Here is a 27,124-nt window from a genome sequence, read left to right on the forward strand (position 1 = left end):
AATGTTTCCACTTTCAAATTGCTCGCCGGCAACCCATGCCAGGTGAGCCCTGGTTCTACATGTGCAGCGAGCATTTGGTTGTACACTAAAAGCTTTCACGTGTGCCGTCCCGAAGGAAACCGCGCGGGGAGGCCAAGAAGTGCCGAAAGGTGTACGGCATGGAGAAGAAAGAGATGTGGTGCACGGCCTGTCGCTGGAAGAAGGCCTGTCAGAGATTCACCGACTAAAGAGCGCCCTCCCCATTTTCAGTCTCCCCGCCCCCCTTTGGCCGGCAAGACCAGCTCCGCTATTTGGCGCTGGGGCAGGCTTCTTCTTCTTCTGCTTCTCAGCGCTGCCTCCTGCAGAGCAACGGGAGGTTTGACTTTGCTCTCTCTACTCATTACACACGAGAAAAACAAAAAATGGAGAAAAAGGAACTTTCTGCTGGTTTTGAAACTTTCTTTCTTAAGACTGAGACTTTTCACTCGCTCACTGTTGATAAAAAAAAAAAAAACAGGGGGACAGAAACTTCCATTTGAATTCGGAGCTTTCAGATTTTTCACTTTTTTCCACTCAATGTGTAAAACGACTATTTTTGGTATACCGAGTTGGTCACACTAGCAGCATTGTAAGCTATTGTTGACGAGTTGACAAACCTTCGTAGCGTATCGGTGTCACTGTTGAAAAGACGGCCGATCCACAACCGTTGAGTCGCAGCCACGTCCGACCGTGGTCAGTTTTGCCGCAGCCGTCGCGGACGCCGGCGTTACACGCCTCTTCCACCTGTCCATTCTTTCAACCTTTCATTTAACCGCTACCTAGACATTTATCGTCACATTTTGCAACGATGCACAAAAACCCTCACGCCACGTGGTACAAAAATACGATTTCTCCCCTCCCGCCTTCCAAAACGTGCTCAAGAGATGTACAGAGTATAAAAAAATATATTTCCCGCCTCTTCTTTAATGTAAAGATAAGCACCTTGAAGAATGGAGTCGACTTTTTACGAGTATCACTGTAAGCCTGAGAGTGAGGAAATGTTTCTTATAGAGTTTATTTTCAGCGTGGACGTGCTGAAGCAACTTGCAGTTGCGCCGTGCAATCAGCAGGATTACAACTCGTTGAATATTTGTCTTTCTTGCTTTGCCGTTGTCGTCGTTGAGGTGAGCGAGTGGAGGCGGAAAAGTTCGGGTTTTCTTTGTTTTTCATTTGACAGCTGATGTTGTGAGATTCTGACAAGAGATTGTTTCTCGTCACCGTGAATTATACGTACGTAACTGCCCTTTCGAACCCCCCCCCCCCCCTCCCGCGCACGCAACCCCGTTCGGCTGATGTACGGCGGATATAATAAGTCTACACACCCATGCTCGAATGCCAGGTTTCTGTGATAGAAAAAAATGAGAGCGCGTTTAAAACAGTTTCCATTGTTATTGGGATCGACTGTAGATCCTGTACAAGTCCAGTGAGACAAAAAATGAGATCTGTCTTAAGTGTTAAGTAGTGATGGACAAATGAAGCTTCATGAAGCACTTGCGATATTTGTAGTGCAATTTCTATTGAACTGCTTACTAGCCTTTATCTTTAAACCAAGAGCAACAGCGGAGAGGACAAAAAAATATTGTTAGTGATTCATGAAGCTTTATTTTGACCATCATTTTGGCCTCTTGAAAAGTTTGTTCCAATTGAGTTGTACGGGTTAAAAGGTCACATCAATAATTTGTCTTCATTTCATTTTCGGATGTGGCAAACTCTAGCATCTGAACAGGGGTGTGTAGACTTTCTCTGTCCACTGTACGTAGTGAGCCCGCCATCCCTTCCTGTTTGTAAGCCAGCCGGGACATTTCTTGTGTTTTTAATCCTTGAAGTGATATGAGTTGTTACGTTCAAACGATTCAAATTTTTCATTTTACTTGATTTATATATATATAAAAAAAAACATTTTTTCCCAGATTACACCTTGCTGATAGATTTTTAGATGAGTTAATGAGGGGATTTTCTTTATTGAATGACAAATCTATTTGAGAATAACAGCCAATGACAATCGAGACATTTCTATTCAAGTATCAGGCAGCTTTGTGATTGGCTAAATGAAGCCGAAAGGCTCTCGTTGGTGATTTTCGTGACGAAAGTAGATGAAACATTTGCTTATCTCTGTAGTTTGTTACACCCCCCCCCCCCCCCTAAAGATTGACATGTTTTGCTAATTATTGTATAATTCCTTCATTGAACGACCCACGAAGCTCTTGACGTATCCCCTCTTTAGCAAGTTAGATTGTCTTCCTTCTTTTATTTGACTTAATTGTTGCTTATTTTGGAATTTTAGAAACTGGCACAGTGACGGAGGATCAAAAACATTTTTTGGGGACCGCCATCATCATGGAAACGCGACACATACACATGCTTATCCGAGCAGGTGCCCTGTGACCTTTGACCTCTGTTGCCATGGAAACATCCCCTTTCCTCTCTTGATGCCTGCCCAAGTGCACGCATCGTATCTCGTCAGTTCCCGTCTGGTCTTGCTCCACGTTTTGTTTTTTTGTTTTTTAGTCCAGTGAAATGATAAGCTAACTCTCTCTCGTCCTGTGATTGGCTGAGCTCGAAACGGACAGAAACCTCACAAAGTGCCAATGATAAGAACATAAGAAAAAGGAAAGATATCCTGACCTGAATCCAATTGCACTACATTGCACTGCGCAGACACGTTTTTTTTTTTTGCTTCTGCATTTTCTGTACACACGCGATTTCCAAGAGATTGTTCCGTTTCCCCCAAAAAATGGTGTTTGAGGGCAGCTGCCCGATGTGAGAAATGAGACGTCAGGGATTGGGGTTGAAAAGCCTCTCATCATCATCATCATCTTCGTCATCTTCACTTTGTGGTCCTCATCAGCTGAAATGATCAGGCCCGTTTTTTTTTTAGTTTTTTTATGTTGGTCGCGTTCCCACCACTGCAGTACCAACTGGTGAGCTGTCCTGTGCTTGATTCTGACCTTTCTTCACCATCCTCGGACCTTCGCCGGCACCGTGATTGCGCTTCCCACCGCCTCGCATGACTCCCGATGTGCGTGTGTGTGTGTGCGCGCTCATACCACTTGTCACCAACATAGACAAGCACTTGTACATCGATCTCCTCCACCAGCATGTGCGTCAAACAGGGGTGTCCAAACTTTTGCCACAAAAGGCCGCATACACATACATCAAAAGATACAAGGCCATTTTGTTATTGTTCGACTTAATTTATTCAAGACACTAAAAGCAACCAATCAATCCAAATTGACCCCACACTAACTCGTTTGTAATGTAAAAGCCACAATATTGCGGCAAAGCACTTTTTTTTTTTTTTATTAGACAAAGTTATGGCCTGACAAAATGAAGCTCCTCTTAGTTCAACATATGCGCTTGGCACCAAAGCCATATTTTTATGTAAGACGTGGTTTTACCTGAGCACAAAATATGAAGTTAAGTTGCGAAATGTAGTTTCGAACTGTGGTTCCTTGAGATAAGAGTTCACTTCTGTCCATGATCACATCAGTGGCTCATAACACTTTTATTTCAAATCATCTTTCCCAAATTAAAATGAATGGAAAAGGCTTTTAATTAATTTGTAAAAAATAAATAAAAATTAAATAAATAAAATCTATTATATTACATTAAAAGAGCCAATATTAATGACATACTTCAACAGAATGTTAAGATTTAAACTTTTTTTTTTGGCCACATTTTTTTGCTCCAATTCAATGGACGGTGTTGCTCCTTCTGCTGTGCCAACAATAGCCACCAGGGGGCAGTATCATACAGATAAACACATAGAGTATACATGGCGATTGACATAGCTTCTCTGTAATCCACAAAAACTATTTGTCGTCGAGTAGAGTATAATCTGTTTCCTTATTAACTGATTCGCTGCCATTGACGGCTATAGACGTCAAAAATTAATTTGAACTATTTCTATTAGTTATATATTTTTTCCACTTTTGTTAACAAGAGTGTGAAAACCTAAATTTTTTTATTGAACAGATATAAAATGTGTGATTAATCATGAGTTAATTAGTGAAGTAATGCGATTAAATACAATTATTAATTTTTTCATTGTAATTAATCACATGACTTCAATAATTCACGATTAATCACAAATTTTATATCTGTTCTAAATGTACAATATATATATTTTTTTCTTAGGTTTTCATAATCTTATTAACAAAAGTGGAAAACTAATAGAAATACTTCAAATTCATTTTTGACGTCTTTAGCCGTCAATGGCAGTAAATGAGCTAAAATACACGTTACAATAATTGTTTTGTGTTTTTTGGGGGGGAAGCTGGAACGGATTAATAATGGCAATTTGGTTCATTTCAGTCGGAAAAGATCATTCAAAATATGAGTGTTTTGACTTACAACCAAGGTCATGTAACAAATTCAACTCGCATCTCAAGGCACCACAGTGTACAACCAACATTTTCTTGCTCTTTTGGCTGTAAATAGTTCCTTTGCATCTTTGCATCTGTAGAAAAGCGCTTATGAAAGCAATTTTGTAGCCGTCGCACCCATGGAGGATGCGCTTGCCTTGGCCAGCCACATTTTCATTCATCCATTTTTGAACTTTTTGAGGGCCACGTCAAATGTTAGAGTAAAAAAAATAAAAATGGACGTGGGGCCGGGTTTTGGACACCCCTGATTTACGTGGCGATTGCACTTCCACGTATGCAGCTGAGCTGCGCGCTACGTGCGTGCCGGTACCCCACATCGGCCCTGGGACTTTTGAGCAAGCACTTTTTTTCCATCTTCCTCCACCAGCACGTGTAGCTCAAGCGTGTCGCGCTCCTCCTTTTTTGTGTTGCACTAAAGTGGCCGGTGACGATCAAGCCCGCCGCGGTGTCACTTTGACCGCGTCGAACCGAGCTTGCTTGTTTTTGCCAATCGTGATTCATTGACACACACACAAAGACGACGGGAGCGCGCCAATGGCGAGCGTCGGTTGGCGTTAGCGGACACGAGAGACGGACAGCTTCAGGACTTTTGTTTTTGTACATATGCAGCATAAAGCGAACCCTGACGCATTTTCATATATTTTGTTGTTGTTGTTTCTTTCTTATATTAAAAGGAAACTTTTTTCTTTTCTTTTTTTTTACAGCACAGATGCTCCGAATATTTTTTTTTACGTTGATTTGAGAAGCTGTTGTGAACATACATTAAAGTAGAAGTCAAGTCGAAACATTTATTTTACAAGAATGTGTTCTATGTGCCCCCACTTTTTAAATTAATATGACTTAATCACCAGGTTTTCAGCCACCTTAAGGAGGCCGGCATTTTATTCACTTTTTGCCACCGTCTCTCTCGACTAAAATTGAAATTGTGAACGTCACTACTCACCTTTTCTCTCGGTTTGGTCATGTGATGTTCACAATGCTTTCTTACACGAGCTTGACAGTAGGGGGCGGTACAAAATAAAATGTCTGCCTCTTTGGATGGCTCAAAATGGGTGGGTAAGTCTTCAGGGGGGGGGGGGGGGGGTCGAGTGAAAAGGATTCTTGACGATATGTTTTATGCTAACCCGCTAGGCTAAAAGCGGCGTTCCAATTAAACGTGGTGGAATTTGAATTAAGTATCCGTCTCAGACGTCCGTTTTGCCTTCGACTGAAAAGGACATCACATTGCCTGAGGTCTCAGCTTGCTGTGATGTCATCTTCAGTGGACAGCAAAAGCGGCGAAATGGCCGCCGCCTGAGATGAATAATAACGGATGTATTTTGCTGCTTAATTTCTATCCCACAAAAACAAATATTAATCACAATCCCGTGTTTAAACTCGTGCGGGGCGCATCAAACATTTGATTGCAAAGAACATTTCTGACTTGACTTGCGCTTTAAGATCTTTTTTTTTTTGTTAGCTTTGAGGACACGGGGAGAAAAAAAAAAAAAAAAAAAAACCTGTTGAATGTAAAACTTACAAAAATAAAAGTTGTTTTGTTTGTTTGTGTACCGCCTCTGCTCGTGACTTTGGCATCCAAACGTTTCAACGCCGCTGTGGCGTCCTTACGTCATACGGGACGGCGGCATCCGCGCAGTATTGCTCGACGTTGGGACAAACGTTCACGTGAACTTCTGCACGCTAGCTCTGCTTTGTTTTTTGTTTTTATTTTTGTATTATTATTATTATTATTGTGTCGTCAAGTTGTTTGCAAGGCAGGACAAGCAAGCGGCAGTCGTCTTCCCGCCTTGCACATCCCAACAGACGGAATGAAGCTTTTTTGGGGTCTTCCTCACGACCACTATGGAAAGCTGTTTGAGCATTTCTTCCATCTCCTTAACTCGTTTGCTCCCAAAAACGTATAAATATGTTCTATTTTAGATATTACCATGCTCCCAAAGACGTATGCATCTGTTTTTTAAATGCTAGATCATACAGAAGGTTTTGATGCAGCCTCTGAACTGAAGAGAATGATTGAAGCAGTGGTAGTTATTACAAAAGAAACGGCCAGTAGGTGGCAGCAGAGTATAAGAGATCAACCAGGGCCATGTTGCAAAACAAGCTAATTTACCCACAGTTTTTAACAGGTTTGTAAATAATGATGAAACTTAGGTATATTCTGATGCTATTTTGCTGCAAAACGGGAAAATATACAAATATACATTTTCTTCCTGATGGAAGAAGAGACTCTAATATTTCTTTTGGTAGGTTCTATGTTTTTATAGCAATAGAACACAATATTGTGTGGGCCTTGCAAAATCAGTCAAAATCCAGTAAACCGGCCGGGAGTGAAGGGGGTTGCTTCAGTGAAAATGGCTACGGGTGAATGAGTTAAGGTCCATGTACTAGTCCTTGCTTTGTCCTCAACTTTTCTTCTCTAGTAAGACAACTACATGTTGCAAAACTGCACTAGTTGACAACTGTGTGCTACTAGTGACATGTTAAAATTCTCTGTTTGCATCTAGTGTTTCACTATGAGGACCCGCAAGACAGCTTTGGCATACTAGCAGAACAACTACGTTACTAGTGAGGCAAAACTGCACTAGTTGATAACTGTGTGCTACTAGTGACATGATAAAATTAGTTAGTATTTAGCGCTTCACTATGAGGAAGACAACTTTTTGACTAGTAGATCTACCTGTTACTAGTGAGGTAAAACTGCACTAGTTGATAACTGTGTGCTACTAGTGACATGTTAAAATTCTCTGTTCGCATCTAGTGTTTCACTACGAGGACCCGCAAGACAGCTTTGGCATACTAGCAGAACAACTACGTTACTAGTGAGGCAAAACTGCACTAAATGACACCTGCTTACTACTAGTGACCCAACATTTTATCAGTTGTTAACACGTAGCGCTTCACTAGTAGCACTAATGATGTGGATGTCAAAAAAAAATCAAGAATATCCACCTAGAAGTCCATGTACTAGTTATCGCTTTATCCTCAACTTGCTACTCCAGTAGAACAATTACATGTTACTAGTGAGGCTAAACTGCGCTAAATGACACCTGCTTACTACTAGTGACCCTAATTTGTTAACATCTAGTGCTTCACTAGTAGGACTATCAGTGAGGATATCAGATGAATCACGGATATTAAAAAGTAATTTTTTGGTATCCGTCTTCAGGTCTAGTGTGCCAAATGATCTTGCTCGTGAGGCCAAAGAGGCTACTAGTACATGGATATTAGACTGGCTTTCCGTAGTACCCTTCTTTCCTTTTTCATCTCGGTTTTTCCCCTCCAGCTTTATTGTGACTCCCCCCCCCCCCCCCCCACCAGCACATTAAGCTAACGGAACCCTTCAAATGTGCACCAAGGATGCCACCGTATACATTTTTATTCCAAATATGTCACAATTGTGCGTTTTTTTATTTTTTTTGAATGTCAGTTTTTATGCGCATCAGCAGCAAAGCTTCTCCAAATGGAACATAACGCATCACAATGGCAGCTACGCTCGCTTCCTTCCTTTCGTCTCTCACGTTTTTTTTCTCTCGTGGTTGGCGAGCATTTTTTTTTTTTGATTGATTGATTGATTGATTGATTTTTGTCCGCTTGAGTTTTGAGGTCATTTCGCACGTTTGCTTCGCAGATACGATATCTGAAGGGCTTTTTGTTATTCCTCTCCCTGTACAGTCATGTGTTACTAAAATGTAAACATGCCCGTCGCCATGGAAACGCGTGGAGCATTCAATCAATATCCTTGATATCCAGTATGTTCCGGTATTAGAACTTCACTTTCCCTCAACACTATGTGGCATTTTCTGCACACTAGTACAACAATTTGGGCATAATAGTGTTAGAACTACGCGTATGGTAACACTACTAGCGGGCCTTTCGGTGCTATCGGTATGGTTCAGGTGGCTACTAGTGCACCACAGTCATTTAGTTGTCTAGCTATAGTTGCAGTTCCTCATTAGTAACATGTCATACGAGAGTGACAAAGTTGTTCTACAAGAGAGGATGAAGAGCATACAAGTGTTACTAGTGCACAGTAGTTTAGTCAGGTTGCCAACTAGTGCACTTATTTGCATCGCTTGTTTCATGTAGTTCTACAATCCTAAGATTGTTCTGTTAGTGAGAATAAAGGGCGTGTTACTAGTGCAGCACAGTAGGTGTTTTTGTTTTGCTTTTCTAATTTGGTTTCATGTGTACTAGTGCGACAAAAGTGGCACTACTAGTCCTCACTAAATTCAGGACAGTAGTCGAATGAATGTTGGGTCCAGGGGGCTCACTAGTAACATGTATTTGTTTTGCTACAAATGTGTCCTACTACTGCTAGTACACAACTACATGTTACTGAGGCAAAGCACTAGTGGGCATTTAGGTGCTACTAGTAGAGCCTTGTAGTGCACAATAGTCCAATAGTGAGGTTATCAACTCGTGCACAGTTTGGCTTAACTAGTATCATGTCGTTGTCTTCTCAATATGGCAATGTTGTCCTGCTCCTTACACGGACTTTAAGATGGATTTCAATACTGACGCACAGCTTACGATTGTACTAGTAGTGTCGGAGTGGAGTGGGGGGAGGGGGGGTGACATGAGTCAATCCAGTTTAAGGTTGTACTAGTATGCACTATTAGTTGAAAAAAAAATACAGGACAGTCATTTTACTAGTACACTTAATAGGGGGGAAAAGCACAACCTGGATATCAAGGCTATGGAATAAATGTTCCAACGTCTGCCAGACCACGCGGGATGCATTGTCGACGGTCGGCTTCGTCTTCGTCATCATCATCATCATCATCACGGCCAGCGGGAGACTTTGCCAGGAGTTTTTGTACAATATGAATGTCAAGCGCCGATGGCTGAGCATCATGTGTGATGCTGATCATGTGATCGCCTCATCTATCATGTGAGGATGAGAAAATAAAAAGGAAATGGAACAAAAGTCAAGATTTGTTATTCGCGTTGAGAAAGTCGTACGAGCGGATGCACAGCAGGATTGCGCAAGGTGTCTGGACGTTCATTTTAAAAGTAGCTCATAAGGCTTTTGCACTACTAATCCTAATCTGATTTTAAAACCCTCCTTCCTTGCACCCACCCTTACCAAAAAGTATACTTTGAGTACATAATATAGAGTATACTTTATGTATACTTGAAAATAAACTTATTCTTGTACTAAAAGTCAACTTTTTACTAAATTGGCCCATTTTAGTAAAAGTATACTTAAGTATATAAATTAAGTATATATTTACAATTTGTTATGTACTTGTAGATGGATTTTTAATGATCGTGGTAAAAAAAAAAATGGTGCCTCGGCAGTTTCAGACCTTTGACTTGAGGCTGAATGAACGCTGGTGTGGGAGTAAGTAAATTAATTTTACTATACGTTTCAGAATCAGTGTATTTATATACGACACGTAACATACTGCCATATAGACATACTGTTGGTACTGCTTCAAAAAAAAAAAAAATTAATTTGGAGCCCTTCTTACAAGTACATTTAACATTTACTTAGTGGAGTACACTTCCAATAAGTACAAGAAAAGTAACCTAATTTTGAGTATACTTCAGGTATATACTTCAATATACTTATTTTTGGTAAGATTACAACATAAAAACAGGACCAAAAACTACCATTTGCTACAGAAGTAAAGATATGCCATCCCTGGGGCGCGTCCACACCAGCCCCCCAGCTGGGAGGAGCCCAGCCCTAACCCCTACAGCGGCGGCAACCCCGCAGCCAAAGCCAATCACAGCTCCCAGCGTCAACGGTCCCTTAGTGAGGAACACTGGAGCTAAAACAGAATAAGATAAAAAATAAAAAAAATGAGTGAAGTAAAATTACAGGTAAAAAGCCTACAAATAAATACAATCAGAATAAGATAAAGATAAATCAATACACGAGTGAACTGTGTAAAAATAAATACAATCTGCAAAACCCTACTTTGAAACCCTAAACTGACTTTTAAGACCCTAATTTGTGTCATATGAAACAGCACACACAGGAAAGGTGTTGTTATCAATAGCAAATATAGCATTTTGGTCATAAAAATCGGCATGCAACATTTTTGGGGGATTAGTATGTGTGTGGAGAATAGCATTTTTTAGTAAAAATTCATTTTGCTCATGTACAGAGTCGAATCAGTACTCGGCAACTCTGCTCAGGCAAAATTGCTTGACGTGTCTTTTGCGCCCTCTTGTGGACAGTAGTGTGCACTAAACAATATAATCAAAATAAAAGAGCACACATGAAACTTGTTTTTACAGCAGCAATTTCAAAATTTATTGAGACTGATTGATTTTTGCAAATAAAAGTCAAGCTAATTCTTCCACTAAACATGACATTAGCTTGCCAACATCAAAACTGGAGGCTCACGGTTGACTGGAAAAACGTTGAGTGATCAGAACTTGCAACCCAAAACTATTTGCACAAGAGCACTTAGTCTGCCCAAAACACAAAACAAACAAAAAACCGAAAAAAAGACAGGACAGATTGTTGTTGTTTTTTTGGGGGCGATTATTTCAACACATTTTGTTACAAACACAGATTTAATCTCATCAATATAAAGTCTGTTTCATATTGAACAATATTCCCAGTGAAAATAAGCAAAGCTCAAGCTTCAAGTGCGACCTTGTACAAATCAAAGACCCTCTCTTAAAGTTGAGAAAATAAATATCATAGTCATATAAATTCATATATATGAAGGTATACACACGTCACTCTTAGTAGAAGAACAAACTCTAAAAGTAAAAAGCGGCAACTTTGAAATATAGTATACTATCGACCCACCCATACATGTCTATGGCTTCATGAGTTGCACGTGTGAATCAAGCAAAAATGAGGATTTGTCAACGTTCGAGAATTACCCATAATCCTTTGCACCAGAGCAAACGGTTCCAGTTTCGCATTGCGTGGAATGAGAGTTGGACGCGGACGCCCAAGACGTCGCTTTGGTATGACGAAACCGACACGGGAACGCATGCAAATTAGACCGCCGCCGTCTCGTCATCATCTCGCGCTCGTCAGCACTCGACGGCAAGGAAAAACTGGATTTGTCTGGAATTTGTCTTTTTTTTTTCTCTCTTCTGATCTCGCTGGAGCATCGGCAGACTTGTCTCACAAGCGAGCAAAGGTCAACGGGTCATCGAGGCACATATTTCAGGAGGTGGATGGCGGACGTTTTTTTTCCTGACCCGGTATGAGGTTGAGGTTCGGAGAAGAGTGCAGGGGTCTCCCACGCACACACGCGCATACGCACACACAGAACCCATGGCGAACATTCAATGAAATCCAATCCCGTCACTATCTGAGAAGCGGGTTCCAACAAAAAGACAATAAATAACAAATCAAATCAAGCGGGTGACGAAGGTGCAAGTGCGTCCCGCGGCACGGGTTCGGAGCGCGAGAGGCCTGCCTGATGCCTCACTCGCAGTCACAAAAGCGCTCGTCGAGCTGCTTGCCTCCTTTGATTGTTCGTCATCATGTGACATTTGGACCCCTTCACAGTCACAACAACAACAAACGTGTGCAGTTTATCAAAGCGTGACAAAAGAACAACGAAAGCACAACAAAATATTTCCAAAAACACGCGCACGCACACACACTATGGAACAAAAGCACTTCTGTATACAAGGTACTAGATTGTTTTTGGTTCAATATTCATCAATTAGTGTACATTAGTGATGCAAAAAGCATGTGCAGAATATATGTCGCAATCCATATCAAACAGACGGTTAACAGTGCCCCCCCCCCCACACCCCCCCCCCGCTCCCCATCCCAAGTAGAAAAAAAGCAAACACGACAGAAAAAGCATCAACTTGCACAATAAAAAGTTTGAGAAAAGCCTCATGGCTTGCCGTCCACAACAAGGCAAAGTATAAAAGCTCTTTTTTTGTTTTGATTTTTTTTTTTTTTCAAATTAGACAATTTATAAAACATCCTCAAATTAAAACACAACAAAGCTTAGCATCCAGCACTTAATAATAATAATAATAATAATAATAATAATGAATAATAGTAACATCAACCACAGTAATCATAGTTGTGATAATCATAATAAGACTTGTCATCCGCCTCACTCCAGTTTTCAGGACCGTACGGTAAAAACATTGCAACCATCTTAGGAAAGCAATAAAGACTTTGCGAGCATCCTTGCATAAGTCACACACACACACACGCACACACACACACACACACACACACACACAGTAGGGGTGCAACGATATCCAAATGTCCCGTTACGATATTTATCATGTTATTGTGAAAACGATGGTGTTATAAAAAAAAAAAAGAAAAAAAAAGAAGCTAGAAGCTCACAATACAGTATAAAAACTTAAGATACTGTAAAATACTTTTATGATTTACACAAATCAGTTTAAAACCGCGGGGAAAATAGCTTTTTTTGCACCTGCTGGCCCTTTTTTTGTAACAACTACCATTGCTTCAAGCGTTCTCTTCAGTTCAGAGGCTGCATGAAAGCCTTTTGTATGCTCTAGCATAAAAAAACATAAAAATACGTCTTTGGGAGCGCGGTAATATTTAAAATAGAACGTATTGATGTTTTCGGGAGCAAATTGAATGTGTTTTTGTACATAACAATTTGTGGAGGAACTCCGCCGTGTTGCGTTCCCCTTCATCTTGCCATTCGCGTGCATCTTAAACTTAGGTGGCTAAAACGTGTCGTTAAAATGAAACTGCACTAATAAATTAACCACCAGAGGGTGCTGGAACTGCAAAAAATGGAAAACATCTCGACCTTTTTTAATAGCTGTGCTGCTTTTAATATCGTAACATGACGATGATATCGTGGAAATTTTAATATCGTGATATTGCCGTTATCGTTACATCCCTAGACCACACGCCAGCGTGAAAAAAAAGAAAGAAACATACATCCAATAAATAGCCGACAACAACTTTTCCACACATTTTCCACCTCTTTTTGCCTTCATCCTTGACCCCCCCCCCCCCCAAAAACACCCCTGAAAAAACTGAGCCAAAAGAGGGTGAGGAGAAAAACAAAAGTCAAGGGGATGAACAAAGGCAGACTTTTGCTCGCATTCGCCGAGCGCCTAACGTCCATTTTGATTCCAAACAATTATATGTACAAGCTCCACACAACTTGAACCAAACTGAAGGACAAATAAAATCCCCCCTCCTACTTGAATTTGGAGGGCAAAGGCGACCAAAGACAAAAAAGATGGATCAGTTATTCGGATGTGGCGATAACAGTCAAGAGGACGTCGGTCTTTAAAGGTACGTGCGCTCACCGAGTTGTTCACCAACAGATGACAAATTTCTAATTGTCAAGCTCACTTGCTTGGATCAGAGTCAGCGTCAATAAAGTGCAAGTCTGTGGCAGTGGGACTCGGTCCGACGGCACACTGCGGACCCGCCCGCCCGCCCGCCTCCTGACACGTGGAGCTTTGCAATAGATTGGAGAGCGAAAAGAAGTTGATTGAGGAGACAAAAGAGGACATGGAGGGGGACCACTTCCTGTTCACAGTGATCCCTGGTTTCCATGGTGATTGTGATGGCCAGCGTCCGCCATTTTGTCGGCCTCCGTCTCAAAGAGAGTGAAGGAGCAAAACTGCATCAGAGGTAAAAGGAGGTAAGCAGAAAAAGACTGTCAGTTTCTGTTACTTAGAACTCGTCGCCACGTTTCCGCCTGGCCGCCGCCGCCGCGGGTTCAAGAGATCCCTTGAAAGATCCTCACAGGTTGCTTGTGGAGCCGCAAACAGGAGGTGGCCATCTTTTAGGAGATCCACGCAAAGTCCCTCTCGCTCCCGTTAGGCGGCTCGCCCTCCTGCGCCGACGAGTCGCTCTCCTCCTTCTCGTTGTCCAGCGCCCGGCGCGTCTCCGCCGCCATGCCGGCCTCCTTCCACTTGGCGGCGGCGTCGTCCTCCCCTTCGCCCGTCGTCTCGCCGTCGCCTTCGGCCATCATCTCCTCCTCGCCGTCGCCGTCGCACTCGGCCTGGTCGTCGTGGAAGCGCTCGCCCGGGTACAACTCCTCCTCGGGCGAGATGTCTCCGCCCGCTTCGCCGTTGTGGTCCAGCAGCGCCGCCATGCCGCGACCGGAGCAGTCCACGCAGACGCCGTGGCGCCGGGAGCCGTGTTTGATGCCGACGCTGGCCGCTGACATGAACACGCGGCTGCACACTTTACACACGTACTTCTTGTCTTTACTGTGAACCTGCAAAGTGGAAACACATCCACGAGTACAAGAAGTAAGTACAAATGTTGTATTCAAGGAGACAATTTGTAATTTGGTTTGTATTCTATATAAAAATAGATTTTAAAATCAACCATACTGCATTCCGGCCGTAGATTTAATCACATTAAGTGCAGTGCATAATATTGCTTCTAAAGTTGTCGTATCTCAATTTTTGTAGCTGTCAGTAAATCATACAACGGAGATTGCTTTATTTATAAGGAATGAACGAAACACGAAATTTGATGCCCGCCCCGCCTCCGTCATAAAATCGAAAACTTAAAAGGCGTATTCAAGGATCTTCTCGAAAAGTAGAAGCCAAACGACGGGAATGTGCGAGCTCATCTTCGTCGTCATCTTCATCAGTGTCTGCAGCCGGCCTTACTTCGGCCTTACGACGATGAATGGCTGAATCCGAAACTCAACGGCGACGTGCTACAAGTACTCCAAGTGCGCATGAGCAGCTCGTAGTGGTGCAACGGATCACAAAAGTCACGGATCGGATCACGGATTTGAGTCACAGATCGGATCATTTTTAGGATCAGCAAAAAATTTAAAAAAAGATAGATAAATAATACTTTGTCTTCATTTATTTTGTAAAAAAAAAAAAATCTATTCTAAATTTCTAATATAGCTGTGTAGGATTTAGTGTCTTCATTTATTTTGTAAAACGCCTTCTTTCATTAAATTAAAAACAAACGTGCAATTGAAGGCACATTCATTCCTTTAAACATGGAGAGTGAATTACTAAGTAGCCTTGGCCTAAAATATTGAAAAAAAAATTTAAGTCAGGTACCAGCTGTCAAACTTACTTACCAGCCGGCAGCTAGACACTCATGCGCATTGGTCATGCTAACAGCTAGCCGCTAGCCACTTGCGTCAGAGACTTCTGCCGTGTCATACAATGACGCCGTCATTAATTAGCGGTTTTCTTAGCGTCCTAAATTAGCGATTGAGCATGAGTTTGGTATGGCGCTGTGTTGATGTTGGTCGCAACTACAATGTCAAGCTAGCCATCACGCCACGACGTGGGCGAACTTCAAAGTAAAAGTGAGCTAAGGCTATTAGCATTGCCGTCAATGTATTACTGTATTTGGTAAACATCATTTTGAAGTTAGCGTCTTATATAGGGGGTGCTACAGACCCATTTTTTTTGTAGCTGTGTACAAAAACTTTAAAATATCAAATTTGTCACCAGGCTTGAGGTGTTCGGCGTGTTTTAGCTCATGATTCGTGTCTCACAAATGTAATTGTTTGTGGAGAAGAAGAAGGACGCGAATTCCTCCACAAACAATACGGGCTGCTTGGGCTCGCAAAGCTTTTTGCGCGAGACCGCCCCCTATTGGCCATACCGCAACGGCACTCACCAGCGTGTGCCTCTTCATGTGTTCCCTCCTGGTGAACTTCTTGCCGCAGATTTCGCACGGGTAGGGCCTCTCGCCCGTGTGGGAGCGCATGTGCCTCTTGAGGATGCACTGGTGCATGGCCGAGAAGCTGCAGTAGGGGCACTTGAACTTTTTACGGATCACCGTGAAATCATTCACTGCAGGGACAAGGGGGTAAGGAGGGGGGGGGGGGGGGGCACGGGGTTTGTAGAGGTAAAGAAAAAAATGATTAGCCTTGAATACATCTCTTTGAAATAAAGCCATCAGTCGTCCGTGATTCCACTTAATTAGCAGGGTGGTGGACAAAATAAATGTAGCATCAATCCCCATGGCCACCCCCAACCCACTCAACGCTACGGTTGCCCTGGCAACAGTTCTTGCACTATACTAAAGCATCTACAGAAAAGAGATGCTACAAACACTGGCACGACATTCAGTGGACTTTAGATGTTTCTGCGACAGACAACACACATAAAAACACACAGGTGGGCTGAGGGGGACCCAAGGTAATGAAAAAAAAAAAAAAACACGAGTTGTACATCTAAGGTAAAGGTCAGGTGAGGCAAAGTCTAGGATTACTCCAGCTGAGTCTTAAATGGTAATTAGGAGAGGTGAAGTGTGCGCGTGAGACACGAGTGTGTGTGTGTGACCACGAAAGCTCAGGACTGGAGTGGATGGAATAAAAAGCAAGCAAAAATGATTACCTCCATTGTCACGACGACTTCTGCTGAGTAAAGCATGCAAAGGGGGATGATGGTTGGGAGGAAAAGAAAAACACACAAAAAAACAAACAAACATGCAAGAACTTCAAGAGGACAAGTTGTTAGTTTTGTTCCGCGACGGTTCGATGCGCGCGACAAAAGAGCAAAAAGCAGCAACAGACAAGTTTACAACTTTTATTCAATTTCCATTGCAGCATTCAAACATGATTTCAAATTCCGCTTTTATTTTATTTATTTATTTTTTTAAGAAAAATACATGTTATACAGCACCTTTTCAAAAAAGAAAATACACACCGCAACTTACAGTGACTTACGTCTTATGCAACACGTCAAAAGAAACTATGACGAGATCCTGACTTAATTGTCCGTCTGTTGCAGCTGCTACCTGAGAAACGAGAGTTTGCTGTCTGAAACGGATTTGGCATGTGGGGGGAGCTGCTTTCGAAAAGGCTTTCACTTCCTGCTCTGCTTGCAGTGGGCACGAGGAAGCACAAATTACGCCAAACGGAATTACAGAGAAACACGGGCGCATGTTTACCGTCACTGCGGGTACACGAGATTAGATCTCAGTGAGTTCCCGCCGCACGTCGAACCGCACGTCACAGCCCGCTGGAACTGGACGATCGGGGAAAGAAAATATAGCCGTACACCAGGCGACCAATCCTTGCGTACAAAACCAACTCGCTGGAACGGGGAAACTAACCGTAATGGTTTTGAAGCCGGGTTCGATCGAGCCCCAGGGGTTTGGTGAGTCAGTGAGTCACAGGGGTTCGGCAGAGGTCAAGTCAAGATTATTTGTGATGATACGCCCCGCTTGGCAATCATTGGCTGATGATGCTTCATGAAACACTTATGATATTTCTTAAGTCCTCGAAGATGGCGCTCTTGGTTTAAAGAAAAAGGCTCGTTCAATGGAAATTAACCAAATTTCCAATGCATCTTCAAACCACGAGTGTCATCTCGAGGAGTCAAACAATATCACAAGTGCTTCATGAAGCTTCATTTGCCCGTCGCTGCTTCTAAGTTTGGCTGCACATGTGAACAGAGGTTTATAGGCCACCACAGGAAGTCAATTAAACTACACGCTTTGAATAATTTCAATTCATCTCTAAAGTTAATGCTTGAGGTTTGACAGCCCTAAAGCTCACTTACTCGTAGCTGATGGCCGGCCACTCATGAAAGCGACTTGCAGAACCCGCACACTGTGTGACGAGTTCGGTCGCATTCTGCCGTGCAGTAAAAGCTCGCCGTAAACTCGGAGAAGAAAATCTTTGGCAGAAATGCGTGTGAATTTAACACAACCAAGGTCGATGCAGGTTCCGACCTCCAGCAGCTAGTTCTCGACGTTCCGCCATTATCTTCCTACCCCAGTGACGTCACGGAACGCACCTGCCCCTCTGTCCCCACTTCTTCTTTTGATTAGGGGTCAAGGGTTAAGGAGGTCTGCAGCCACCAAGGAGCAATTACGGGCCATCTCTGGCCACTCCAGACCTCCAGATGTGTGACGGAGAGAAAATGACACCACCCAACCCCCAGCTGAAAGCCACTGGCCTATTGTTTGCGCTCGCTTTGTCCTATCCAGCGCAGTCTTTCCATCTGCACTGTGTGACGCGGACCAGCTCAGGTTGTCATGGCGACAAAGGATAATCGTCTGCTAATCCTGCACCTGGAGGTGGACACCATCGTCTCGAAAATGTACAATTTTAAAGCATGTTTTCGTTTCAAACGCTTCTGAGGTGACAAGAGCAAATGGTGCAGTGCGAGTAATGTCCTGCAGGTGGTGGTGTTGCTTAGGGCGTTGAGCCACAGTACAGCCTGATGGATTTGACTGGTTTTGAGTTGTGCTTTCTCCGTAATTGAGCGGTTAGTTGTAGTGCAAAGATAAAAAGTGTTTGAAAAGGAATGAATAGTTGCTGCCTGGCAAGTACTTCACACGGAAATTCATGAAATGGTAACAAGACCAGCTTTGCATAGACATTTTTAAAAATGTATCTTAAACTCAGTTATACAAAAAATAGGGGATGATTTTTCTCATCACATGATTGGCATGAATGCACATGTGAGGTGAACTGCTGGCTTTGAATATTATTTTGCATCCTCTCCACTATCTCAGTTCTCTACGTCCAAAATGCTACGGTTACTCATTTCCACTTTCATCTCTTCGGAAAGCCTCCATAGAGGGACTTGATCGCCATCCTGAGAAATGCTCGTGCTCGCTCCTGGCACAGACCCCACCTGGCAGCAGACTTTGATGTGCGTGGCCAGGTTCTTCTGGGTACTAAACGACTTTGCGCACGCCGGGCAGACGTGGCCCCTCTCTTTGGAGTGCACCGAGGACAGGTGCCTGTGCAGGTCTGTGCGGTCCCTGAAGTGCTTCAGACAGTACACGCACTGCATCAGCTTTTTCTTAAAATGGATGGTCTTCTCATGGCGGTCCGCGTTGGACTTGAGGGTGAAGCTCGCCGGACACTGCGAACAGAGGTAGCGTGCCGGGGTGGGCTCGGCCACGGTGGGGCGATACAAAGACTGTGGGTAGTGGAGAAACTGAGACTGGCTGGGCCGGCTGAACGGACCGGGCATGGTTGGCCAGTCAAGGGACATCGCCATGAGAGACAAGGTGTGGCGGTACTCGTGCTCCCTGAGATACTCCAGACTGCTGAACAGCCGCTTGCACAGGGAGCAAGCAAACCCCTGCGAGGTCCAGGCACCGGTTTCTGGCAGGACCCCTGATCTAGTCTCTTTGGCCATGGCCGCCAGGCCCTCGATGACGCTGGATGCCATGAAAACTGACGTAGGCACCGTCAGAGATCCAGCACAAGTTGCTTTGGCCATCTGATCCCTCTCAGTAGGAGACTGGTCGCCTTCCAAGCCTGAACAACACGGACAACGATCATCATTCAACTGTATACAAGTCACAACTGAGGTGCTCATGATTTGACTGCTCAAGGCCTCGCGTATTACCTGCGTTGTTTTCCTTCAGCTCGTCTTTGTCCTTGTCACCATCCTGGGAGCACATAAAATCACGTTATTGCACACAAATGGGAGGAGTGTGTATGAGAGGTTGTCGTACATGTAGGAGGCATGCAGGTGACACAAGCTGTGAAAACAAGGCCGGGATCAGACGACCAGACAAACTTGCTCTTTCACGTTAGACTTCTGCTAGACTCGCTCAAAACACTGCCAAGACTACACAACAGATATTGTAGGTGCGACTGTATTCCGTCTTATACAATCATTGGGCTTCTTCGATCAGGGGCACAACCCCCTAAACGCAAAATACGCACCGTGCGTAGGGCCCAAGCCTTCATGGGAGGCCCCATTTTGCACAACAGTCGCATTGCGGCAATGACGAGAAATGTAATTTGTATGTGAGGGAATGTTCCGACATGAACTCGATTGCATGTCTCGGATTCCGTCCGCTCTCCGTTAGGGATGTAACGATATACAAATATCACAATATGATAGATATCACCTTATTGTTGATAAAAAAATTAAAAATTCACAATACTGTATAAAAATTCATGATGAAAAAAAAAACAATATCATGTGAGAAAGAAATAGGTTTTCGATGGAGATGTTAAAAAATATTTGTTGGTATGGCTGATTTATAGCAGTGATAAGTTGATAAAACATTCCTAATTAAAATTAAACTGCACTAATAAATTAACCCCCAGAGGGCGCTAGAACTACATAAATGGAGTATTGCCATTTTAACAGATGTGCTGCTTTTAATTATTGTGACATGACTAAGAGGCCTTTATCGTTACATCCCAACTTCCCGTACCTCCTAACAAGGTATTTAGCTGGGGCGGCAGCTTTGCACTCCCAAAGCAGAGGCTCGGGATCGATCCCCAAGTTGTGAGAACGCCGCAAGAGTAAAAAGTAAAAACGCCACCGCATGTAGAAGGTTTGTCCGCATGCTGCTTGGGGTCCTAAATTGGTCAGGGGCGGGGCTGTCTCTGACGGCAAATTGTTGATTGTGGATTATGTCAGATGACAAAGAAGCTGGAAAACCATAACAACGAGGCTAAAACCTTGTAGTCTGATCCAGACATAGCACAAGATATGAATGCAGAAAATGTCTTGTTGGAGGCTTTGCCAGAATGAACACTTGATCTACAATAACACCACAAACGGTAACTGCCCCTTCTTACATACTCTCTCTCCTGACTTCCATCTACCTTTGTCCATTCCTTCACCCACACCCGCTTCCTTGGCCCCTGAAAATCTATCCCTGTCCTGAGGAAAGAAGAACAAGAGGGGACTCGCCTGCACTTGGCTACACAGATGGCTCGTCGGCCGGCTTATTGAGAGGCAAGTCCTTTTGAAATCAAATGTTCCTCGCCAAGGCTTACTTACCCACACACACACACACACACACACACAGACTGGCACGAAAAACGCACTCGGCCACACAGACGCGCTCACACACGCCCACGCAGACACACACTGAAAAGAACAAACAATTGCCTGCACTGCGAGAGCAAACCTCTCATTGTCTTCTCGTATCGATTCCACCTCGGCCGCTATCTGCCATCTTAAAACACACTGGCTGTCATTGTGTCCACATGTAATCTCCAAAGCAACAACTAGAAGTAGAGTTGCCACCCGTCCGAGTTTTTCTCACAACTCTTTTTTTTTTACCAGCTGTCCTGGGAAAAAAAAAAAATCTCTCTCGGGACACAATTTGTCCCATTTTTTGGGAAGAATTCCAAAAGCTAATTTGAATTCCTTAATTCTGTAGTCTAATCTAGTCTAGTCTGTGCTACTGTGGACCCGCTTTGTTGCAGAGCGTGCCGCCGGCGGTACATTTCCGTAGGTGCACTGTGGATTACCGTAACTCTGGCACCGTTTGTGCTATCTGAAAAAATCCCAATGGTTTCTGAAAGCTAAGCCCTTGAGCTTTACAGAAAAAGTAGTCATTGCAGTGATTTCAGTTCTCTCACGGGAGCCAAGGAAGTCAGTGAGTCACTGACGGTGGGATTTTCAGACATTTCTACATCAATTTGAACAAATTATGATAACAAGAAGGTATGTATATCAACACTTACATCACACGGTGGCTTTTTATAGAACCTACCAAATCGGTGACTTTGTAGTACGTACGTAATTGTTGGTGACGTTTTTCGAGAATAGTTGCATGTTGCCACGTCGTGTTTGTATCTTGTTTTTTAGAGTGGTATGCCTTGTTTACAGTTTACAGTGTGTGTGACGAGCTAAATAATGAATATTCCACTACGTTTAACAAAAAGTGGCCCGTCTAAAATTATTCATAACTTTCTCCTCAAAATCAATAGAAATGCCTTTATTGGCTATTGCAGCAAATAAAATGCATCCTATAGTTACTGATCAGCTTTTTCCACACTCTAAAAACAGGCTGGGCAAAAATGGACCGATCCACTTCATGGGTCAATTTGACCCAACTTTCCGGGTTGTTTTATACGAAATGACCCAATTTTTTTGACCCAAGTAAAAGGATCTGACCAATGTTTGAATTGTTTTACACTAAAAGAACCATTTCTTGACTCAAAGTTGGGTCATATTGACCCAAGTAGAGGATCAGTCCATTTTTGACCCATAGTTGGGTTATTTTTTTGTTTTTAGAGTGCATGACTGATATTTTTCTTTTTAAATTCAAGTCTGGACTGTCTGGCCCACTACAAAATGTTAATATTTTTGGGGGATTTTGTCATGCTAAAATGTCCACATATTCAAAATTTTCCGCGGTTATGAATAATTTCTGGCTTGACTGTTAATTGGCCGAGCTTGGTCAGGTGGCAACCCTAACTAGAAGCTACTTTAGCACTGAGCAGCAAACCTCCCTTTGCAGCAATGATGTTGTGGAAGAGAAGAGACATGAGTAAAGAACAGAAAATCTGGAACGGAAGTCAGAGCAAATTGTGTATTTCAAGCAGGAAATGTGTCAGATTCCACACAGAAAGAAACACCGTGAGGAGGCTGAGTGACGATGACCCCAATAACCTCCACTCTGTCCACTTTATACCCTCCATCAGCACTCAGCCCCCTCAGGGAGTTTGCAAGAAAGGGTGAGGCTGCCTCCGAAAGCCGGAGAACAGCCTCCACCTCTGGAGTGCAGCCGGGCTCCTTCTGCTTACCTGAGGCGGGGTGGAGGACGCCGGGCCCTCGGGGGCCTCTTCCACTTCCATGTCCATGTCCAAGGTGTCCGCGCGCAGCCGGGGTGCCCCTGGCCGCAAACCGGGGGCCTCCAGGGACCGAGGCTCAGCGGGGAGCGGGGGAGTGGGCGGAGTGGAGGGGCGGTATGACGATGATGACGATGACGATGATGACGGCGGTAACGGTGTTAGATGAGGAGGAGGAAGAAGAGAAGGAGGAGGAGAGGAGCCATCGCCCTGTTTGTTATGAATTGTGGCCCCTGTGGCCCCTGGCCGGAGCGTGCTGCAGTAGTTGTTGGAGCGGAGCCCTGAGGAGCACAGGAAACGAGTCTCACCCACCCACTCACGTACAACGGCACACTCTGCTAGCAGCTGGCCACCACAACACAACGGGAGAGAGTGGGCAGGAGGGGGGCCCGCGTGGTGGTGGTGGTGGTGGTGTGTGGGGGGGGGGGCACAGTGGCTGCCAGTGCTGCACTATCAAACACCATGGAGAGGGGGAGGAAGAACAACTCTGAAGTTTCACTTTCCGCCAGCCGAGGGGAAAGGGTTAGGGCTTCTCTTCTCTCTCTTTTCCATTTGCTCCTCTGCTCTCCTTCTCCTTCCACCCACATGCATGCACACAGGATGCCGCGTGTGTGCGTGTGTGCGTGCGTGCGTGTGTGTGTGTGAGTGAGTAAAATGCATATAAGGAGAGGGCTTGAGGATCCTCTGTAGCGTGGAGGGAGATTGTTTTGGAGAGGTGCCATCTTGCAGCTCAATTGAAGACTTTCTGTACACGCAGGGCAAAAGGACATCGACACCAGGGAGGATGTTTACCAGCAACAAGTTCCGACACAAAGTATTAAAAAAAAAATACAAAATAGTCTCACAGACCTCCCACTAACTATTCCCGCATTGATATTTGATGCTCACTCTTGCAGGTCGTGTGCGTGCTGCGAGTGTTGTGCCGGCAGAGTTATGCAGTGGGTGAAGCATTTATCGCCGTCCTCCACACAATGGACACAATCTCACAACGCTGAGGCTTGACCGTGGACGGATTCCTGGAATGTTGAACTGCCGCACCCGACACTCCCACTTAGCGAGAACACACACATACACACACCAATGCTCCACTCCCGTTCTCGTTCCCACCTCTGGCGACACTCAGGAGGGGCCACGAGCGAGGGAGGAGGTCACAGCCACAGAAAGACTGCGAGATGAGCAACACTCGCTGGAGTACTCGCTCATGTGTCGGCCGTTACAAAGACGCTTTAAATATCCCTCAAAATGGATCAATATCATCATTGTTAAGACATTTGGATAGCGAAGCTTGTATTGGAATTGTGCATTAGGTGCTTATTGCTCATACAATGTATAATTTACTGTTTTTCAGACTGACATCAGTGCGAGTACTCAACTCTTGAGTAGTCACCAATACCAAGTACCGATACTACTCATACTTTTGATACATAAAATTCCCCCCAACCCCCCAAACAAAACAATGCTAGATAATTTTATAGAAAGACCTATAAAACCCACTACCACATTTTCCTTAAAATTGCAAGAAATGTAATTTCTAATTTCTAGTTCCTGATTGCAAAATAGCCACAAGAGGGCGTGGCCGGCCTGAGTACTGATACCTTGAAACAATCAGCTTAATATTGATACCTGGTGTTGATAAATCTCTAAATGTCAAATCGCAACAGCCCAAATTAAACAGGGCAGCGTTTCCCCCAATGCTTCATAGGCCTGGTGGACCGCCAGATTTTTCCTGCCTCCATGCCATGCTGAGCATCACGCCCCACCCCCAACCTGGCGGCTACCTGTGCGCACTACCTTCCCCTGTTGACGAACAACAAATAATAATCACTGGTTGTCATTCATCATCAGCCCAACAAGTCCTCCAACAATAACGACCATATTGGTCGTTTTCCCACGCACCAAAATACGACCAAGTCTTATATATTGGCCACGTTAAATAGAGCAAAAGAACAAAACTGAGACTCAAACCTGGATCGTCTGGTCGAAAGACTAACGTCTATCCTACTGAGTTAACAGTTCAGTAATGATTTTAGTGTTCAATTCGCTGTCACAGACCAGGACTGGGGTCAGGACGACATTTCAGTGAGCTTGCGTCTTGATTTGGTACACAAATGGTTGAGATTCAGAAAAGGCACAATCAGATGAAAACATGTAGTCAACACTTAAACAATCATTGGGCCAATAGCTCAGTTAGATAAACACTCGTCTTCCGACCGGATGGACCAGGTTCGAGTATCAGTTTTGGATTTTTGCGCTATTTAACATGGCCGACAGAGGTCGCTAAACTAAAATATTTAACATTTCACCCCCAGTGTTTATCAATATTTTCCCGGACCAAATTTTGTTCCCAGTCTGAAAAATATTGTTTACTATTTGTACTGTTTTGGCAGTCCCTGAAAAAAAATTAAAACAAAGCCAAAACGTAATCATTTTTTGTAGTAAAAGTTACTTTTGTGTTGACTGAATATAAAATGTTCTGAATGATGTTAGCTGCAGTCTCGTTTTGATTTTAGTCCTCAAATAATGGCAAGGGTGACTTTCGAAAAGTCTTGAAGGAAGCACGATGCGGAGATTTTTTTTGAATCAGCTCTGAACAAACAAAAATCCCACTTCTACTCTTCTGCAATTAAAGTAGAGCTGTCAAACCATTAAATGTTTTAATCAGATTAATCACATCTTGGAATTTTGATTAATCATGTAATTAAAATAGTTTTTTAAATCTCTGGAATAAAGTCGAGGCAACTTTTTTTAAAAAAAAATGTTTTCCCCCATCAATTTTGAAGAACACCTGTTACGTGTTAATTCTTTCGACATTTAATGTTATGAAGACGTCTTCGCAACATTTTTTGATCCACTCCACACTTTCATCCTCCTCTTTTTCTAATCAGTTAATTAATTGCATAATTTAAAATGGAGAAAAAAATGACCTCAGTAATTTGCAAACAACAAATATTCTGAATGTCAAACATTCGGGGTTATGTTGATTGCTCAAACACAACCTGTGCTACCTTTTAACGTAACCATCCGCTGTCAGCTAAAGGATCATCTGCGGTCAAAATTAATAGTGTGGTCAATCTGCGTTAATACATGATTAATGCAATCTTTTTTTTTTTTGTGATCAATGAGTTAACGCAAAATTGTTGGAAATTTGCTGTGAAGATGATTGTTCAAAGGTCACCTTTCTTTTGACCTCCTTCCTGGCCGTGATCAATACTTTCCCAAGATCTTAAATAGACGCACTTTGATGGTCCGCCACGCTAAAGCATAGACGGGGGAAGAGACACGAGTGAGCCAAATAAGGAGGAAGGATGCGGCCAGAAAGGGGGAGGGAACACGGGCGAGTGTGAGGGATGAGTGTTAAGGTGGGGTGAAGGAGAAGTGGATGGATGGAAGGACGGAGTCGGGGAAGGGAATGTGACAAGAGGGATAGGAAGTGGGGGGTGAAGGAGAAGCACGGTGGGCGGGAACAAGAGCACGGAGGGACGGGACTCGCAACGTGTGGAAGTAGGATGACTTGGCCAGTCACCTTCAGTGTCGTTTAGTTGATGTCCCCATAAAGACACAAGAACCAATATTAGGAGGGAGGAGGGGGGGGGTGCTTGATGACCATTGACAAGCTGATTAAAAAAATAGACTAGACTTGCAAAATTGATGATCAACTAATATAATTTGTGCAATCAAGCGATGACGTCATTGGTCGGATCTACGAAATAAGAAAAAAATCGTCGTTTTGTACTGCTATCGCGTGTATGTGAAGCCGAAAGTCCCGCCTCCGCGCCCTTAACCATCCAATCACAAATTAATAGCATTCGTGTGACTGGGAAAAAAAAAGAAGTCTGAAAAACATTTTATTTACATCATATAAAAGGAATTAGCTCCAGTATGTGAGTTTTTTATTTAATTTTAACATTCGATTACGTCAAAATAGCTTTGGGTGCAAGTTAACGTTAACTTCTGGAAACCTTCAGCCATTCACAGCAGGTGTGTTGTTTGAACTTACACAGAAATACAGACAGACAACATTTTTGCTAAACGAGGATATGAGATCAACTGTGAACATCGATTACTTAGAAAGTAAAAGTGTTTACAGCTGTTGAACCAAGATAGCAAACGCATTTAGCATTCGTTTTAGCACAACCCCTGGCCGCCTCAATGGCTGGTGATGTTCATGCATTATTTTGTCATTAATGTCAGAGAAGATGTTGTAAACATGCAAACATTATGTGTTATATTGAACGTTGATCAACGCTTTTAAAAAAAGAATTT

General features: G+C 43.4%; 2 protein-coding genes across 5 annotated transcripts in view; one reads left to right on the forward strand and one right to left on the reverse strand.

Moving 5' to 3' along the window:
- The window catches only part of slc2a4rg (SLC2A4 regulator), a 43,572-nt gene extending 34,242 nt beyond the window's left edge, over positions 1-9,330 (forward strand). The window contains exon 8 of the mRNA XM_086069076.1: positions 116-9,330. Within this exon, the coding sequence (XP_085925202.1) occupies positions 116-227 (112 nt within the window). The 3' untranslated portion in view covers positions 228-9,330. The remainder of the gene's footprint in view (positions 1-115) is intronic.
- Positions 9,331-12,167: 2,837 nt separating this feature from the next.
- Positions 12,168-27,124, reverse strand: part of zbtb46 (zinc finger and BTB domain containing 46) — an 85,555-nt gene continuing 70,598 nt past the window's right edge. For 3 of the 4 annotated variants that reach the window (XM_086068538.1, XM_086068536.1, XM_086068535.1), the window contains 3 exons: positions 22,817-23,142; positions 19,662-19,704; positions 16,861-19,570 (listed from right to left, as the gene is read on the reverse strand). In XM_086068538.1, coding sequence (XP_085924664.1) covers positions 18,810-19,570; positions 19,662-19,704; positions 22,817-23,142 — 1,130 coding nt within the window. In that variant the 3' untranslated portion in view covers positions 16,861-18,809. Of the gene's footprint in view, positions 14,576-15,960; positions 16,137-16,860; positions 19,571-19,661; positions 19,705-22,816; positions 23,143-27,124 lie in introns of those variants that run through there. The other variant, XM_086068539.1, reaches the window with a different exon arrangement.

The sequence above is a fragment of the Leptonotus elevatus genome, chromosome 2 (genome assembly GCF_054856555.1).
Source record: "Leptonotus elevatus isolate MCC_2025b chromosome 2, RoL_Lele_1.0, whole genome shotgun sequence".
In the NCBI taxonomy this organism is placed as follows: domain Eukaryota; kingdom Metazoa; phylum Chordata; class Actinopteri; order Syngnathiformes; family Syngnathidae; genus Leptonotus; species Leptonotus elevatus.